This window comes from Rattus norvegicus, chromosome 20, assembly GCF_021556685.1.
Source record: "Rattus norvegicus strain SHRSP/BbbUtx chromosome 20, alternate assembly SHRSP_T2T, whole genome shotgun sequence".
Lineage (NCBI taxonomy): Eukaryota > Metazoa > Chordata > Mammalia > Rodentia > Muridae > Rattus > Rattus norvegicus.
The window spans coordinates 25,108,701-25,128,556 of record NC_141553.1 but is presented as its reverse complement, the minus strand read 5'-3'; the positions used below and the strand labels follow the sequence as shown (position 1 = coordinate 25,128,556).

General features: G+C 39.4%; 1 protein-coding gene across 3 annotated transcripts in view; it reads left to right on the top strand.

The window, feature by feature from the left end:
- Positions 1–19,856, top strand: part of Ctnna3 (catenin alpha 3) — a 1,520,222-nt gene that overhangs the window by 793,701 nt on the left and 706,665 nt on the right. For all 3 annotated transcript variants that reach the window (NM_001426985.1, XM_087597777.1, XM_087597778.1), the window contains 1 exon segment: positions 197–349. In NM_001426985.1, coding sequence (NP_001413914.1) covers positions 197–349 — 153 coding nt within the window.

Below are 19,856 nucleotides of genomic sequence, written 5' to 3'. Positions count from 1 at the left end.
CTTGCCTTTTTTAATCCTGAGTATTTTGTTTAGTTTGCTTATAAAGGATGCTCACATTCTGTACCGTGTATTACAATCATTATGTATTGCTTAAGAAATGTGTAAAATATGGGTTTTAGAAGCAATGAGATCATAAGACTCGAAAAGAACCTGAAATTTTTCTTGGAAATAAGAGGATCTTTTTTTCCCTTCTCAGCTCCGCAAAGCTATTATAGATCACATATCAGATTCTTTCTTGGACACAACAGTTCCACTCCTGGTCCTCATTGAAGCTGCTAAGAATGGCCGAGTGAAGGAAATCAAAGATTATGCCTCCATATTTCATGAGCACACGGGCAGGCTCGTGGAGGTAAGTGTGCGGTAACTGCAGCTGCTTCCCATCCAGGAAAGCAAGGTTCCTCTCTCCATTTACAGCTGAATTCTTGTATACAAAACAATTGCCAACATATTACAAACGCTTCAGAGTTGAGCCTAGGTGATATGGACATTTATGAGTGAAATGGTGTAAGCCACCCTTCAGTGGCTTAAAAAGAAGCAGTTTATTTACAAAGATGTGTGAAATTGTGCTCACTATTGTTTTGACTTTAAATACCCATTTTAGTGGCACTATACAAAAGAACAAGCTAAATTCATAGTTCCGTCCTGGTAAATATTTTCTTACCATTCTAGTTTTAATGTATGAAATACTCCATGCCGTGCGTTTTATTTGCTGAGTTTCATGGGTCTTTTCCCCCTGCTTTCTTGAACATACTGCGTTCTGCAAAATAAAGAAGACAGAAGATTGGGCAGGTTTTGAGAGAGTTCCATGGAAAACTAAACAGGGAGAGTAGACTAGGGGGAGATGACAAAGATGATAATCATAATGACCTTTATTTAGCAGCTCCAGGTGTGACCACAACCCCACAATTTCAGGAGCAGGATGGCAGATCGGTAAGAGAATTATGAAGGGCTCTAGATAAGAGATTCTCAAGAGTCAACGAGTAGAACCTGTTGAATCATGAGTATCAAAACACAGCTCAGTGAAGCAGAGGGCGTGAACGGAAATTTTTCTTCAGGCAAAGTTACTCACGAGGCCAGAAACAAGTTGAGGACTATGAAGTGGGTTGTGGGTGAGGCCCTGTATGGAAGAACTTCTTCAGGCAAGGATGCACACCACAACCAGTGATTAGGAGCGGGATGTGTGTTTCTACCAGAGCTGATTCTTGGCTGCCACTCAGAATTGGTCCATACCAGTGTATTATTGTTTTTAACACTCAATCTTACTGTGTTGCCCTGGCTAGTCTAGAATGTATTATGTAGACCAGGCTGCTCCTATACTCACAAAGATCTACCTACCTCTGCCTTCCAAGTGCTGAGATTGGCGGTGGATGTAACACGTACAGTCATTTCTGTCAGTGATTGTAGCTAGTGTCTGTTAGGATCCTCTGAGCCAATTCCATGCTGGCAATTAAACATTTGATGGCCACGTCTTCCTTCATGGACACAAGCTCTGCAGTGAAGTGTGGTTATTGCCTAAACTGCTCGTAAAATGTGAGAGAAATAATCATAACTCAAATTAGAATCATAGTAGCACAGGGTGTTTTTTTTAACACCTTTAATGTAAATACATGGAACAAATTTCAACGTAGCTAGCATTTTTACTGTAAACTCTCCTACTTGACTCTAGTCTTCAGAGATAGAAAAAGAAAAATAAATACACGAACACTAACTTTATGGCTAAGGCCATGTCTTTTCCGAAACTGCCCCACCTCTGGCTTAGAAGTTGCCTATGTATTTTCCAAGAAATCTGTAAGACAGCCCAAGTGTTATTATTCTGATGAGCATTTGATGAAAATAAAGCCATATACCCTAATTAGTGTCAGGGCTGACGTCGGGTCTATAACTTTCAGTAAAGAGATTCAGTGATCTATTGTTGATCTAGGTTGGCTATTGTTCATACGCACCTTCCTCCAGTATTTATTGGTGGGGCAGGGTTTACAAAGAGCTGCCTAATTAAGCCAACTCTCTGACAGCTGCAAAACATGTCTTTATAAGGGCTTCTATGTGGAAATCAGACCAAATAATGGGGGGGGGACTAGTTTTGTGATACACTTTGAAAGTAAATTTTGATGTCTGTTGATAATGTATTTTCATTCCAATTTTCTGGTTTAGTCTTTCTATGAAAATTGTGGCTTTGTGCTGCTTCCCAAAAAATGACACCTTAGACAAACTGTAAAGAGGCAGGAGGTAGGGCCGGAGACAAGGCTTACTCATCAGCCCTGAGACTTCTTTCCAGAGACCTCTACTCAAGGGAAGCCTAGATTCTCGACTTTGATGTCTAAAAGAATTTTGGGACCAGTTATTATGGGCATAGTTGGAATTTATTAGGAAGTGCTTCTAAAATAGATTTATTTTTGGAAGTTAATAGAGAGTTGTTTAAAAATAACAATCATTTCCATGTGGGCGTTGGTGCCTCAAAAGAGAATTCCTTTTAAATGTCTTTACAGTAGTCATGTGTATTACTTTGTAGTCATATCTCAAAGAGTGACTAAGGGACTCAGAGAAGTCATTGAGTGGTTCCTGAGGGGCCTTCCTTAGGATTACAGATTTTAAGGTCACAAAAGTTGTACAAGAGAGTTCAGAAATGACTTGCCTGTAAAGGGAGCTTATAGTCCTGTTTGTGAGATTCCTGGTAAGATCTCAGTTTGTAAGGGAGTATGGCCATATTCAAAAGGCTTTCACAATTGGGGAGAAAGCGTGGTTTAGTAGATATTTTCATATTCTTACTCGAAGTATCTTCATATAAAAGGAAGTTTGTCTCTGTTGGCAGCCTCCAACTAATTGTACTGGAATTCTTGACTGTCAGCTGGGGAGAGACTTCATCAGGGCTCTGAATGATGATTCTTTTCCTTTCCACATTCTTTAATAGCCCCTACTTTTCCAGGTACCCCCCCAAACAGCACTATTGAACTTTCTGTGGACAATTCCTTTTAGAGGTTTTAAGGTTTTTGAATAATCTCACAACTTAAAAGTTATTTTTACTTTACTTTAATCTAGAGCTTTTTCAAATACTTTAAAAAATACTCCCGTTCATTCCATATTGCTAATGTACTGCCTTTAAGGATGTCCATAAATATTTCCTTAATATTTTAACCAAGTGATAGATCGCTATCATGCAGATAGAGCTTTACAAAATTTATTTTAAAATGTTCAAGGATTTTGAGAATTCCCCATTCCATGTGAACATTAAAGAAGAGAAGCTTTTGGAGTTATGAGCCATTGGGAGACTGAGAATGGATTTTATTTAAATCTGACTATCCCCTTAACGCAGAATAAAGTGATTATGAAGGGCTGTGGCAGTTCCTACACTTCCCTCAGACCCCAACCTAAATGGGTACATTGTGGTCTAAGTCACTTTCAATTTCAGTGAGTTTTTCCATGCACAATAACTCCTAAACTTATTAGCTTAAAGCAACTATTCATTATGATCACTCCCTCACCTTCTCTGGCTCAGAGGCCAACAGCTCTTTTCTAGGATTCCTTAGGAATCTGTCTTTCTCATATGTTAGCTGGGATAGAGGCAACCAAATATGTGTCCCACTTGGACACAAAAGAGGGCTGTGCCCATGCCCATGTGTGTTAGCGATCAATGGAGAGGTTTGCCTTGTTGAAAAGAGATAAAACATAGCCTCTCCATGTGCCTTGGGCTTCTTGCAAAGTAGGTTGTAGGTTCTAAGAGGGTCACCACGATATCATCACAGGTCACATGGCCCGTGGAGGGGGTCTTTCTAGAGATTTCTACTCAGCCGAAGTTGAGAACTTGATTTATACCACAGAAAAGAATTTATGGTGACTTGGTAGGAAGATAAAGTGGAGTTTATTAAGAAGAAAAGACAAGACAGTGGTATACCACATGCCGGAGAGGCAAATTCTGGCTTCTTAGGAGAGAGTTCTGTGTATCTTAATGAAAATCTAGTAGATGATTTTGTGTGTGTGTGAATTTTCAAGTGCCATTTTTGACCCATGTCTAAGTTTAAAAGAATAAATTAAAATATATGAGTATTTTAATTTTTATGACAGTTGTGTGTGTGTGTGTGTGTGTGTGTGTGTGTGTGTGTGTGTGTGTGTGCTGATGCATAAGTGGTGGTGGACGGGTTATCTCTGTAGACATGCTCCTGCTGTGGCGTGCGTGTGCAGATCAGAAACAAATTACCAAGACTCACTTCTTCTACCATGTGTGCCCTGGAGATAGAACTGAACTCTAAAGGTTTAGCAGCAAGCAGCGTCAGTCTTGAGCCATCTCACCAGACCAGGCATATTTGTGTTGTTTCGTCTCACTTTGCTGAGGCAATGTCTTACATGTAGCTCTCACTGTCCTGGAACCCCCTTTGTCGACCAGGCTGGCTTTGAATTCATGGAGATGCCTCTGCCTCTGCCTCATGACTGCTGGTGTTAAAGTCATGTACAACAAAGTCCAGCTTGACTGAGTTTCATCTACTGGGTTTTCCTTTAGTAAATGAAATTATAAAGTGGTTCATGACGTGTGTTGACAGATTTACATATGAGAAATGGTGCTCAGCAGAGGTAGATGAGGTATATACCAAGTTGTCTACTTGTTCAAGGATTGCAGTACTTCTGTCTCACATCCTGTCAGAGGAGTGCTGAGATTAGGCTGGCTTTATGGGGTACTGGGCCTCCGAACTTAGGTCCTCATAGTTGCATTTAAGAGTTCTATCCATTGAGCTCTCTCCACAGTCAACACGTACATATTTGTCATAAATATTGGCTCATAATTTGGTCCTTGAGATTTTTCTCAGAAAGGGAAGTACAGACATTTGAGTTGACTAACTATTCAGCTATGTTTAAGTCCTTGACTTTCAGCCATGAGAGACCTCAACCAATTTGAAGGACTGGTGGTCTCTTTTCCTCTCTCATGATCCCTTAACTTCCCCTGTCTTTCCTATCCTGCTTTAGTCAGGGCAAACAAAAAACAAGAAACAAAAGCTGTCATTCTCTTAATGCTCAGGCCCGGAAATTAGTGTTCACTTTATTGTAGTCTTTTGGTCAAAGCAGAGGCAGAGCAAGCCCTGTGGGAGACAGGGTGGCTCTGGGCTCAGTAGAAGGAATAGCCAAACACACATGGCTGCCTTTCATCTACTGCATGCCACCAAGGGCAACTTCCTCTGCTCTACCTTTTATAATATTTTATTTTAGGAATATTGTTTATTAATTCTTTGGTAATTCTATACATATAGATATATCTCGATTATATGCAACCCCCCCTTACCTGCCCCGAACACCTCTTAACATGTCTCCTTCCTACCTTAATTAATCACCTCCAAACCCCCTGCCTTTTGGGATATTGTCTGGTCTTGCTGTCTGGTCTCGATCCTGTATATGACTTGTCACACGACCACAGCTGCAATGAGTTTGTGAGAGCAAAAGCCTTGTCACGTCGGGGGAGACAGCATTTCATGGTGCCCCTCCCCCATCCTCAGGCTCACACCATCTTTCCAGCTCTTTTTCCCCACCGAGCCTTGACCCACAGTCAGTCACATGGTCTCAGTGTTTTAATGAGTTATGAGTTTCTACAGTAACTGCTGCCCACTGTGTGGTTTGGGGTTCCTTGGAGGCCTCCTTGACCGATAATTTGTAATGTCCTATACCTGGCTCTGAGATGCTCCCGTAATAACCCATGCCTTCTGGAAAACCACTGTCCGTTTTCCCAACCTGTGTTCAGACTCCTCCCTTTTTTGTTATTATATAATTTATAATTAAAAATTTAATTGTAAAAAGTGATACATCCTTGGTCTCTTCCATTTGCTTTATCTCTAGATGGAGTTTAGAAAAGATAATGTATAAGTTCCTCCTATTGATTTATTATTTTTCAATTGATTAGTAGGTTCCTAAGAAAGACAAAAGCAAAAGTTTTTGTTGTCTCTTTAATATAACTATGCATTTTAGTTCTCCAAATCACTTCCACTTTTATCTCCCAGGCAAACCTTTGATTTGGAAAAGGCCACCTAATGAAAGCAAAAGAGAAAACTTATTAATTTAACATATGAATGGAGACGCAAGGACATCAAGAGAGTCCTGAGAAATAGGAGAGGTTAAATACATTGGTTTGATTGAGTTTTCCTTGTATACATTAGCTCACCAGTGTCTTCTCATCTCTCTCCCAGCACCCGACACTGACATGCACACATACCCATCTTATTCCCAAGCTGGGTCATTTGACATAGCAGGACAGGGAGCCTTAAGTTCTAAATGACTTGGAGAAAAAGCTATTTTCCACGTATCTAGGGTTTCAGACTTCAACTATATTTGTCAGAGAAATCTAAAATCAGTGGACTCGTTCAAATCCGACCTAAATGGGGGAAACAAGGTCATTTTTAAAGAATTCCTATCAGATTGTCTAAGAAAAAACTTTGTATTGTTAAAGGAACTTTGTAAATAATGGCTAAACTGTAACCTTAAAAAAAAGAAGAAAGAAAGAAAGAAAGAAAGAAAAGGAAGAAAGAGAAGAAAAGAGAAAAGGAACAGAAGACAAAACATCCAAGGGCGCATTCAGGTACTCATTTGAATAAAGAAACAGATGTTATTGGTTCCCACCACTAAACCAGAATTATCTGCAAAGGGAAATCTAGTTTTCTCCAGTGGAGTCTCACAGAGAATGTTAACCACAGAGCCTAGGCCCGGTGCTCAGGAGTAGTCGGCCAATACAGAATAAACATAATGGTGTTTTTCTACACTTTCTGTCTCATTTGCTTAGTTATATGTCAAGTCATCTCTTCGACGGGTCACGTGAGTATATTTTTTTAAAAAAAATCCTTTACTGAAGTATCAGTGAATGCCTATGTCATTCATTATCAAGAGCAGACACAAACCATCTGTAGAGGAATTGTGTTCAGAAGGCATGTGAGAGAAGTAATATCGAAAAGCACTTGACTATCTCAAAAAAAAATTTCCCTGCCTGTCTTTCATCTGGCGATTTAATGGCTCTCAAAAGACTGTCATTACAGTGAATAAATGCATTGTTCGTTATGATAGCTATTATGTAATTTGTTTTCATTTCTCTTCTGTTCATTTCTTTTGTTTTGAGACAAGGACTTATTGTTTAGCCCTGGCTGGCCTAAGCGATGCTGTCTAACCGGGGCCAGCCTTATACTTGCTGTGATCCTTTGGCCTCTGCCCCACCCTTGCTGGTCTTATTATGTGTACCCCGCCCCACCCAACTAACATCTTAGCCATATTATAATTTGTTCTTGGCAAGGTTGTTCTTTCTGAGCCTTACCTCTGATGCTAATTAAAATGGTGATGGCCTGAACATTGTCCCTTGTCTTTCACCATATTAGTTACCAGTAAACATGTTTCTGTTAACAATATAGGACAGAGGATTTTCTGTGAATCTATATAGTTCCTTTCTGGAAAATGCCATATCCCTCAGTACTTTGACTCATCAAAAATTCATGTATCTCGATGTACCCTATTTTAGTATGTTTCACGGGAGCCTTTCATCAAAAGGGAAAAAGTGGGTGGACATTTAATTATAATACTTCCCTACTACCTACATGGCTGATTGTTCCCACTCGCAAAAATGGCGAGCCCGATTTAGCAGAGCCACGGTGCCAAGAGAGCAGGATTGAGAGGGGCTCCTGCTGCTTGCAAGAAGTGCTGATTGCTGTCAGCTCTCCTCATGCCTTTGCTTCCTGACAGAATGCTGTGCAAGTTTCACACTTCACTTTAATTGATCATCTGTTATCAAATAAGGATCTGTTCGATTATAAATAAACACAGCTTTTAGAGGCCCATCTTATTCTTCCTCCTCCTCTCTCTGGTAAAGACCCAAAATAAAAAAAAAGATAAAAAATAAACCCAATGCTCATGCTCGTACACAAACCAACAACTGTTCTAAGAGGATGTCTTGGAAACTCTCCTGTTTGGGTGGGTAAAGGATGTGGTAGCTGAGTCAGAAATGCACTCGATGAGAAGGAGCACAGCGCTTAGTAGGTTGGGCTGCACAGCACTTAGTAGGTTGGGCTGCCGCTTCTTGGCCTAGGAACCTTCTCATGGCCAAACATGTTTACAAGTCTGATCTGGTTGTGCTGAGTGTTTTCCTCATTTGAAAAGGCTTTTTTCCTTCTATTTTTGACTTGTTCTCTTTCCACTGGTGGTGCAAAGTCTCCTAGAGTAGAAAACCAGATACTTCTCAGAATAACGTTGAGATGGAACATTTGTGTTTAGACTTTGGAGGAGGGAGAAAACACCATGGAATGAGAAGAGTTTAGGGATTCAGCAAGACATAACAGCAGTCAGCTTGAATTCTGAATAGTGGGCAACAGTGTGCTCTGGAAAATCACAATCCCACATGAGGGAATAACAGTATGAATACAGCCATCTTCGGATTCCTAGGTTTCAGAATGCAGTAGAAGTCAAAGATAGAAGTGTCTGCAGGAGCACAGAGTGAAGCCAAAGCAGATGACGGACAACCCTGAACACTTGGTTGCCAGGGCAAAGAGGCTTGACCTCATCTTGCGAACATTGGATTGTGAGATAGCCATGGTACAAAGAACAGCTTCTCAGTAGGAACGATACACAAATGAACCCTGTTCTCTTTGGAGATGGAGTGTTTTCTATCTGGATGTAACATTTCTAACTGTTAATGGCTGATCCTAACCTCACAAGCATAAATTTGCATACAAAACTCTACATTTAAAACCTAACTCATTATGATAACTCAAAAGAGAATGAATAACACTCATTTTAATAAGGAAGTTGGAACAGAAAAGCAAGTAGCCCAGGATTTAATGGCTCTAGATACATGCTGGCCAACAGAAATAGAAAGCAATTATGCTCTTAAAATTTTAGTAGTTACACTTACACAGTGTGGAAATAAAAAGAGACAGATTAAACTAGTTTCCATATATTTCACTAAATGCAATATGCCCAAAATATTATCATGTCAGCTATTAATTGTATAAAAGTCATTAATTAAATATTTTATCATTTTTATGCTCATATAAACCTGAGATGTATTTTAAACTTGTAACTCTTATTTGAGAATAGCCATGTTTTAACTGCTCAGTGGCTACATATTTGACAGTGATTTTGTAGAGTGTGTGTGTGTGTGTGTGTGTGTATGTGTGTATGTATACATATATGTGCATATATATGTATATATGTATGGATATTTATATGTATACATGTGTGTAAGTATGTATATATGTATTGTGTATTATATATGTGTTTACATGTGTATGTATGTATATGTGTTGGGCTTGTGTGTGTATGTGTATGTATATGTGTGTACATACATGTGTATATGTATGTATATATATGTGCATATGTATGTATATATGCATATATGTATGTATATGTATGTGTATATGTGTGTATGTATGTGTGTGTGCTTATATGTATATGTGTATATGTATGTGTGAGCTTATGTGTGTATGTATGTGTATGTGTGTTTATGTGCATGTGTATGTGTGTATGTGTGCATGTAGGCCAGGGGTGGCTGTTGGTTGTCCTTATTTACTTTTCTGCGTCCGTGATAAAATAACTTGAATGAGATAACTCGAGGAAGGGAGAGTTACTTTTGCCTTACAGTTCCAGGAAGAGAGTTCATAATGGCAAAACCCAAGACAGCAGGCAGCAAGAGCAAGAAGCAAAAGAGATCACATTTTAAACAGGAAGCACAAACAGTGGAACAGACTGGAAGCAGGAGTGAGGATTAGAGACTCCCAAAGCTCACCTCAAGTCACACGCTTTCTTCAGCAAGGCTGCGTTTCACAACCTTCCTGCACAGCTCTACCAACCCCACCAGGGACCGAGTGCTTGAATATCTGAGCCAGTGGGTATCACTTGTCATTTAACTGTCTCCCTCTCTGCCCTCAAGTACTGGGGTTACAGAAGCTTCCTGCCCATTGTTTTTTTGCATGGGTTCAAAGTTCAGAAGACAGGCACTCATACCTGTGCAGGAGGAACATGGCTGATTCATCTCCACAGCTTTGAGTAGCATGTGAACAAGTCGAAGGAAGTGTTCAGTTGCTTCCTCCCTTCCTTCCTTCCTTCCTTCCTCCCTCCCTTTCTTCCTTCCTCCCTCCCTTTCTTCCTTCCTCCCTTCCTTCCTTCCTTTCTTCCTTCCTTCCTTCCTGTCTTCCTTCATTCACTCACTCATTCATTCATTCATTTACTCATCCCAACTTCAAGGCCCATTTGTCATCATACAATCTTCGGAACACCAAAGATTATATGTAAAGTCTCACTCGTGTTTCTTGCACCCAATCCTTAAGAAAAACAGCATTCAGTATGTGCTAAAACTAACAATAAGTAAAAATCAGATGCCCTTTGGTCTTATAGAGAAATCTTAAGACACGGTGGTGGGGAGCACAGTAAAATATGAGCTCTGTAGGCTGCGGTTTGTGTCCTCGCTACATGTCCTCTGCAAAGTGATTGTGAATCCCTGTCTTATTAAGGAGACACTCTACCCTCAAATGAAGGTATTAGTAAGACCCAGTTGAATGATGCCTTAAAGTCCCAGGTGCCATACCCACTGGATGCTGTTGATCTTCCAATATCAGCTTCATTCCCTCCTCCTAATTACTTTTTCCTACAATCTTCCATGTAAAAAAGTAAACTGCACCTACCACTAACAAGTCTTCTACTCCTAAATGCAGGTAAAAGCAGAAACCATGCCCAGAAACACAAACCAGTTAAATATCAGTGTGCATAAATGCTGATCAAATGGCTTGTCCAGAGTATTGACACACAACTAATTGGTATGTGAGACTCTGAGACTGAAACCTTTCCAGTTTTACCTTATATAATGACACCTGGCCAGGAGTTAACCACTAAGCCTGCTCATGCCAATAAAAAATTGTAGGCCTAGAACCCAGATTTTCCTTTAATTACCAGCATGATCCATGCAAGTTGGATTCGATTGATTCCTTTAAACCAAATCACCATGAATTCACTGGAAAATCACAATGTTCAAAGTCCTTAGTCATCAGGGAAATGCAAATCAAAACTACTCTGAGATTCCACTTTACACTGATCAGAATGGCTAAGATCAAAAACTCAAGTGACAGTACATGATGGCGAGGATTTGGAGCAAGAAGGAACACTCCTCCATTGCTGGTGGGAGTGCAAATTTGTACAACCATTTTGGAAATCAATTTGGCAGTTTCTCAGAAAACAGAATATTTCTACCTCAAGACCAAGATATACCACTCCTGGGCATATACCCAAAGATGCTACACCACCCCCCCAAAGATCCTTGCTCAATATGTTCATAGCAGCTTTATTCATAATAGCCAGAAACTGGAAACAACCTAGATGTCCCTCAGCTGAAGAATGGATAAAGAAAATGAAATGTGTCTATACAATGGAATACTATTCAGCTATTAAAAAACAAAGATACCATGAATTTTGCAGACAAATGTATGGAACTAGAAAATATCATCCTGAGTGAGGGAACCCAATCCCAAAAGGACATGCATGGTATGTTCTCACTTATAAGTAGATATTAGTCATAAAATACCGGATACCCAAGCTACACTTGACAGACCCACAAAAGCTAAACAAAAAGGAAAGCACAAGTGAGGAAGCTTGAATCTCACTTAAAAGGGGAAATAAAATAGTCATAAGAGGCAGATGAAGGGAAGGAACTGGGTGGGAGAGGGAAATGAGGGGTTCAGGATCAGATGTGGGGAGGGACAGGAGGGATGGCCAGATGGCCACAAAAATGAATTGGAATCTGCAACTGACAGGGGTGGGGAGATGGGGATCATTTCCAAGAACAGACAGACACCTGGGATAAGGGAGGTGCCCAAGAATCAATGGGGGTGTCCTTAGCTGTGACTCATTGAATTGGGGAACCTGAAGAGGCCACCTCCTGTTGCCTGGCAGGAAACCCATTGGTATGATAGGGAAACCAACCCACACACAGAACATTCAACCCAAAATTTATTCTGTCCACAAGAAATGCAGGCATGGGATATAGATCCGAGATTGTACAGTCAACCAATGACTATCCCAATTTGAGAAAGAGCCATCCCATGGGCAAGCACCAATCCTTGACACGATTATAATACTCTGTTATGCTTGCAGACAGAAGCCTAGCAAAGCTGTTCGCTGAGAATTTCCACCTAGCATCTGACTTAGACAGATGCAGAGACCCACAGCCAAACAGTGGATGGAGCTTGGAAACTCTTATAGGAGAGTTGTGGGAAGGATTGAATACCCAGAAGGGGATAGGAACTCCACATGAGGACCTAGTCAACTAACTTGGACCCTTGGGGCTCCTAGAGACTGAACAACCAACCAAAGAGCATACAGGGACTGGTCAAGGCTTCTCTGTTCATCTGTAGGGGATTTGCAACTTGACCTTTGTGTGGGTCCCAGACAACTGGAATGGGGGTTATCCCAAAAACTGTTGCCTGTCTGTGGGATGTGTTCTTCCAGCCTTGTCTGGCCACAGTGGCCTAGCCTCTCAGAGATGGTTCAGGGTAGGGCAATATCCAGGGTGGACCCACTCTTTCAGAGAAAAGAGGGGAGGGGAGGAAGGATTGAGGGAAGGGGTGACTGAGAGGGGGTTGTAAAGTGAATAAGTGATGTAAAGTGAATATATAATGTAAAGTAAAATAATAATTTTTAAAAAAGAAAAATAGAAGAAATAAAGAAAATAAAGGAGAAAGAAAGAAAGAAAGAAAGAAAGAAAGAAGGAAGGAAGGAAGGAAAGAAAAAACAAAAGGTCACCAAAGAGGTGCTCTTTTCCTACAGGACTAATGTATATGGAACCCCACTTTTTAACAATTGATTCCATTTTTACATTTGAATGCAAATGAGCTTTACTCTTCTGCCTGAGTGGTGACACAGGCAAATTTCTAAACTCTTGTAGTTAGAGGAAGTCTGTTAACTAGATGTATTGGATTGCTGATTTTCTTCTTGTTAGAATCTTTGGGATTCTAATGACCCTTTAGAGGGGTAACCTAAGACTATCAGGAAACACAGATATTTACATTATGATTTATGACTGTTGCAGAAATTTCAGCTATGAAGAAGCAAAGAAAAGTTTATGGTTTGGGGTCATCACAACATGAGGAACTGTATTTAAAGGTCACAGCACAGGAAGGTTGAGAGCCACTCAGAGAAAACCAACTTTAAAAACTGAGAGAGCAGAGGAGATAACTCAGTTTAGAATGCTTGCCTGACATACAAAAAAGCTCTGTGTTTGATATCCAGCACTAAGCACTACAGTTTTATGTACATAGCTATAATTCCAGGACTCTGGAGGTGGAGACTGAAGAAGCCCTGGGTTTTGCAGGAGAGCTCATCTGGCAAATTGGCGAATTCCAGGTTCTGTGGAACTTAAGTCTCAAAAGAGTAATGAAGTAGACAACTTAGGAAAGACACCCTGATACCTATCTATCTGTCTACCTGCTATCTTTCTATCATCTATCTATCTATCTATCTATCTATCTATCTATCTATCTATCTATCTATCTATCTATCTATCTATCTATGTATCTATCTATGTATCTATCTATGTATCTATCTATCTATGTATCCATCTATGCATCTATATAACTATGTATGTATGTATGTATGTATGTATGTATCTATGTATCTATCTATGTATCTATGTATCTATCTATGTATCTATCTATGTATCTATCTATGTATCTATCTATGTATCTATCTATGTATCTATCTATGTATCTATCTATCTATCTATCTATCTATCTATCTATCTATCTATGTATCTATCTATGTATCTATCTATGTATCCATCTATGCATCTATATAACTATGTATGTATGTATGTATGTATGTATGTATCTATCTATGTATCTATGTATCTATGTATCTATCTATCTATCTATCTATCTATCTATCTATCTATGCATCTATATAACTATGTATCTATGTATCTATGTATCTATCTATGTATCTATCTATGTATCTATGTATCTATCTATCTATCTATCTATCTATCTATCTATCTATCTATCTATCTATCTATCCATCCATGTATCTATCTATCTATCTATCTATCTATCTATCTATCTATCTATCTATCTATCTATCTATCTATCTATCTATGTATCTATCTATGTATCTATGTATCTATCTATTTATCTATCTATCTATCTATCTATCTATCTATCTATCTATCTATCTATGTGTATGTGTGTATGCTTATGCACACAAATGCATATACATTTGCACAGAAACATGTACACACACATGCACCGTGCACTTACCATCCTTCAATGTTTATATAGCTTACTTATTCAGTTGTAAGACTATGTGCCTAGGGATGGCACTGCCCATAGTGGGCTGAACTCTCTCATATTAGTCATCAGTTGACAGAGGCCACACAACAATCTGCTTGAAGTAATTATTTTAATTTAGGTTCCTTTTTCCCCTGATAACTTTAGATTGCATCAAGTTGACAAGGACGGCTCTTATGAAAAAGTCAAATTGAACTGTCTTTTGTTGATCACCTGCCTAAATGATAAATTTAGCAGGAAAAGACTTAGACTTTCTTGCTTACTCTGACATTTGAGAGAGAGAGAGAGAGAGAGAGAGAGAGAGAGAGAGAGAGAAATTATTGTCTCCAAGAGAATATCAATCAGAACTTCCTTGTTGAGTTTGATCCACCTTTGGAACCAGCCTAGCAAATGAGTTCTTGAAATTTGTTCTCTACCATCTTCCTTTCCTTTCTCTGTAAGTCCACCCTCCCGCCTCCACTCTGGCTACTGATGTTGTTAAATTATTATTTCGCATGTCTATGTTGACTACGTTTCTATCATGGTTCCAGCATGCTGTACAAATAGAACATCCTGTTTGCAAAAGACATCCATCCCTCAGAAGTTCTCATTGTTCTCAACAGCAGCTATGCTAGGCACTGACGATATAATCCCTGACAAAGGAACCAGGCACTTCCCCTTTGGAGTTTTCTCCAGAAAAATAGCAACAGTCATCTCAGCTGTGATGTTTCATGTGTTGGTAACACAACACTTGCTGCGGACATGCCCATGGGGACTGAGTTGATGTTATAGCACTTTGGTTTTGAGGAGTTGGCTTTTAAGCTATAAACTGATGAGGGGGAGGGGTATTAAAAGTTGATTTAGGACAGGAATCAGGAGAGAAAGAAATTTGATAGACATAGGACTGGAATATTTAATAGCCAGAAAGTAGAAGTTAGACATCCTTTTTTTAAAAATACATCCAGTGTGTGTGTGTGTGTGTGTGTGTGTGTGTGTGTGTGTGTGTGTGTGTGTGTACAGAATTTTTGGGCTGTATGATAACTATATTTTGGAATGGGTACAGTCTGTAAGGGTTTAGTTCTCATTAGCCATATTTCCATTGCTGGTTTTACTGTTTTTGCATTGTTAGATGATATACGGAAATGATATTATAGAAAGAAGCTTGTCCTCCTTGCTGCCTCAAAGTGTCTTGTCCACTGCCAGAACTTTTAATTTCGCTGAAGCCAAATTAAGTACAATATATCAATGCTGTTAGATATGAGTTATGCTTGTCTCATTTCTCTTTGATGCTGATTTTCTCCAGGGTTCTCTAGAAATTGTACAAATTCAAGATTCACATGTAGGCTTATAATCTATTTTTAATTAAAATTTTATGTCATAGAAGGAGAGACTCAAGGTTCATTTGTTTATTTACTGCATATAAACAATTGTCTCACCCTTATTCGTTGAAAGTACTATTCTCTCTCCAGCCATTAAAGTGACACCTTTGGCAAGTATGAATGGACCTGTGTGTGTATAAGTGTACCTCTAATCTCTTGGCTCAGCTTTATTGATCTATGTGTCTACCCTTTTTCAATACAAGATTTTCTTCAATGTGAGCTCTTTAGGAAGATTTAAGATAACTGTTCTTTCTTCTCTTACTTTATTCTTTTTAATATTTTCTTGTAAATTTTAGTATGGATTCGCCAATATCTGCAGAACTACTGCAAGAGTAGATTAGACGGTCACTAAATGTCTGTCTATAAAGAACGGATGTTTTCTGCATTAGTTACTTTTCTATTACCGTCATAAAAATACCATAATCAAAAGCAACAGAAGGAAGAATTTATTTTGGCTTATAACTCCAGAGGGCTAGCTGTCCTTAATGGAGAGGAAGGCATAGTGGCAAAAACAGGAAACTGAAAGATCATATATTTATCTATATGTAGGAAGCAAAGTGTGAACTGTAAATGGGGCAAGGCTATAAACTCTCAAAAGCCCACCCTACTGTCATACTTATTCTAGCAAGGTTAGGACTTAAACATTCTATAATGTCCCCAAACAGCTCCACCTACTGGGATGTTCAATACATTAGCTTATTGGGCTCATTTCTTTCTACTTTTAATTAATTAAATAAATCAGATAAACTATGTTAATATGTATTCAGCAAATAATATTTAATAAATTAACACATTATTTCATAAATTAAAATAAATAAAATAAATTTATATTCAGACCGAAGTTTCCCCTTCTTTCTCTCCTTTCAGTAGGGAATTCTGCAGAAGAGGGAGAGACAAGATTATGGGAGCCAGAGTTATCAAGGACACAATAAGAAAACCCACAGAATCAATGAACCTAGGTCCATAGGGGATCACAGAGGCTGAATGGAGCCTACCTGGAGCCTACCTGGGGTTGACCTTGGCCTGCACATATGCTAACAGTTGTGGAGCTTGGTCTTCTTGTAGGACCCATAACAGTGGGAGTGGGCTGCCTCCTCGTCTAGCCTCAACTGGAGAAGATACACCTACTTTTTTCCCCATCTTTATTAACTTGGCTATTTCTTATTTACATCTCGATTGTTATTCCCTTTCCTGGTTTCTGGGCCAAAATCCCCCTAACTCCTCCCCCTCCCCTTCTCTATGGGTGTTCTCCTCCCCATCCTCCCCCCATTACCGTCCTCCCCCCAACAATCACGTTCATTGGGGGTTCAATCTTGGCAGGACCAAGGGCTTCCCCTTCCACTGGTGCTCTTACTAGGCTATTCATTGCTACCTATGAGGTCAGAGTCCAGGGTCAGTCCATGTAGTCTTTGGGTAGTGGCTTAGTCCTGGAAGCTCTGGTTGCTTGGCATTGTTGTACATATGGGGTCTCGAGCCACTTCAAGCTCTTTCACTCCTTCCTCTGATTCCTTCAATGGGGTTCCTGTTCTCAGTTCAGTGGTTTGCTGCTGGCATTCGCGTATGAATTTGCTGTATTCTGGCTGTGTCTCTCAGGAGAGATCTACATCCGGTTCCTGTCAGTCTGCACTTCTTTGCTTCATCCATCTTATCTAATTGGGTGGCTGTATATGTATGGGCCACATGTGGGGCAGGCTCTGAATGGCTGTTCCTTCTGCCTCTGTTCTAAACTTTGCCTCCCTATTCCCTTCCAAGGGTATTCTTGGTCCCCTTTTAAAGAAGGAGTGAAACATTCGCATTTTGGTCATCCTTCTTGAGTTTCATGCGTTCTGTGTATCTAGGGTAATTCAAGCATTTGGGCTAATAGCCACTTATCAATGAGTGCATACCGTGTGTGTTTTTCTGTGATTGGGTTACTGCACTCAGGATGATATTTTCCAGTTCCATCCATTTGCCTATGAATTTCATAAAGTCATTGTTTTTGATAGCTGAGTAGTATTCCATTGTGTAGATGTACCACATTTTCTGTATCCATTCCTCTGTTGAAGGGCATCTGGGTTCTTTCCAGCTTCTGGCTATTATAAATAAGGCTGCTATGAACATAGTGGAGCACATGTCTTTGTTATAAGTTGGGGCATCTTTTGGGTATATGCTCAAGAGAGGTATAGCTGGGTCCTCAGGCAGTTCAATGTCCAATTTTCTGAGGAACCTCCAGACTGATTTCCAGAATGGTTGTACTGGTCTGGAATCCCACCAACAAGCAACTTGATATGCCACGTATGGTTGATCCATGGGAGGTCTGACCTTTTCTGAAGAGAAATGGGGGAAGGGAAAGGAATGGGGCCATTCCTTATTCAATCCATCCCAATATCTTACTGGTGCTGTCTTCCAACCAAGAAGATGATATTTCTGCATGTATTTAGGCCTCTCTTGGTTTTCAGCTTATTGATGTTTTGATGTTTAATATATTAAAATTATTAGATAATTGAGTAACCAGAATTACCAAGTATTTCTTATACTAAATAAATCCATAGTGTGTCATTCTACCTATTATGTTAATTTGTGAAGTTTTCTTTTTTCTTTTTTGTTTTTTGTTTCTTTTTCTCCATCTTTATTAAATTGGGTATTTCTTATTTACATTTCAATTGTTATTACCCTTCCTGGTTTCCAGACAAACATCCCCCTAACCTCTTCCCCTCCCCCTCTATATGGGTGTTTCCCTCCCCATCCTCTTCCCATTACCGCCCTCCCCCAACAATCCCATTCACTGGGGGTTCAGTCTTGGCAGGACCAAGGGCTTCCCCTTCCACTGGTGCTCTTACTAGGCTATTCATTGATACCTATTCAGTTGGAGCCCAGGGTCAGTCCATGTATAGTCTTTGGGTAGTGCCTTAGTCCTTGGAAGTTCTGGTTCATTGGCATTGTTTTTCATATGGTATCTCAAGCCCCTTCAGGCTCTTTCAGTCCTTTCTCTGAGTGAAGTTTTCTTTTATTCATGGCATATTCCTACTTTATTTGTAATAGATTCTTTAATAATTATTTCAGGAAAGCTCTCCATTAACTTAGCTGATCTGATTGATAACCTATTTAAGAAAATTGATAGTGCTTTCCAATAATTAAATGTTCTTTGGCAATTTTATATATGTAAATAATACCTTGTAATTATTTGTGCACTCTCTAATCTCTATAATCTTCTATCTTTCCTTCAAAATTTCCTTTCCTATATCCTGTGTTTTTGGTTTGTTTCAGTTTATATCTCATTGACTTTAACCAGAGCAGTCTGTGTGATTGTGGACTTGAAATTATCCTTGGGAAGTTGCTGGGCTCAGGAGTGGGTAGGAAATGTTTCCTCTTCCCCTAGAATCTATTGGTAGGTAACCAACAATTCAATAGAGAGGTCTGGTGGCTTAAACAAGAAAGTCCCCCATAGGCTTTGATATTTGAGTACTTGGTCCCAAGTAGGTGGTGCTGTTTGGCATAGGAGGTGTGGCATTTGTGGAGGAAATGTGTCACTGGAGATGGGCTTTGAGGTCTCAAACTCTTATGCCATTCCCAGTGTGTCCTTTCTGCTTCTTGCTTGTAGAACAAATTATTGGCTCTCAACTGCTACTTTGGAGTATAGTTAATTAAACTTTTAAGAGGTGTTTTTGTTATTGCTGTTGATTTTCTTCATGAAAAACTTAAATAGCTAGATAGTCCAAATATATAGTTGATCTTTGATAAAAAGGTAATGACATTGTAATAAAGCAGAGTCTTTTCAAAGAATGATATAGGCAACTTGAAATCAAAATGTAAATGATAAATCTAGACTCAGCCCTTAAATCCTTATACCCATCAAGATAGATTAAAATTTTAGATGCAAAATCTAAAATGTCTAGGAGAAAAAAAGTGAAGAAAGTTGGGTGCAGAGATGACATTTTAGATATAATGGCAAAGCCATGATCCATGAGACAAGCAAGTGATATGCTAAACTTTAAGACTGAAAATCTCACTTCAAAGTCAATGTCAATGGTGTGAGAGAAGAAACCACAGACTAGTGGTTTTCAAAGGACACTTCAGATAAAATACTGTCATTTCAAAATATATAAAGTGCATTGAAACCCAACAATATGAAACTGATCACGTGCACCAAGGAAGGTGCTCAAGACACAGGTCTTTTAGCATTGAAAATGTCCTGGGCTCAATGGCCAGTGCCCAAAGAAAATAATAAAAAAATGATAAAACA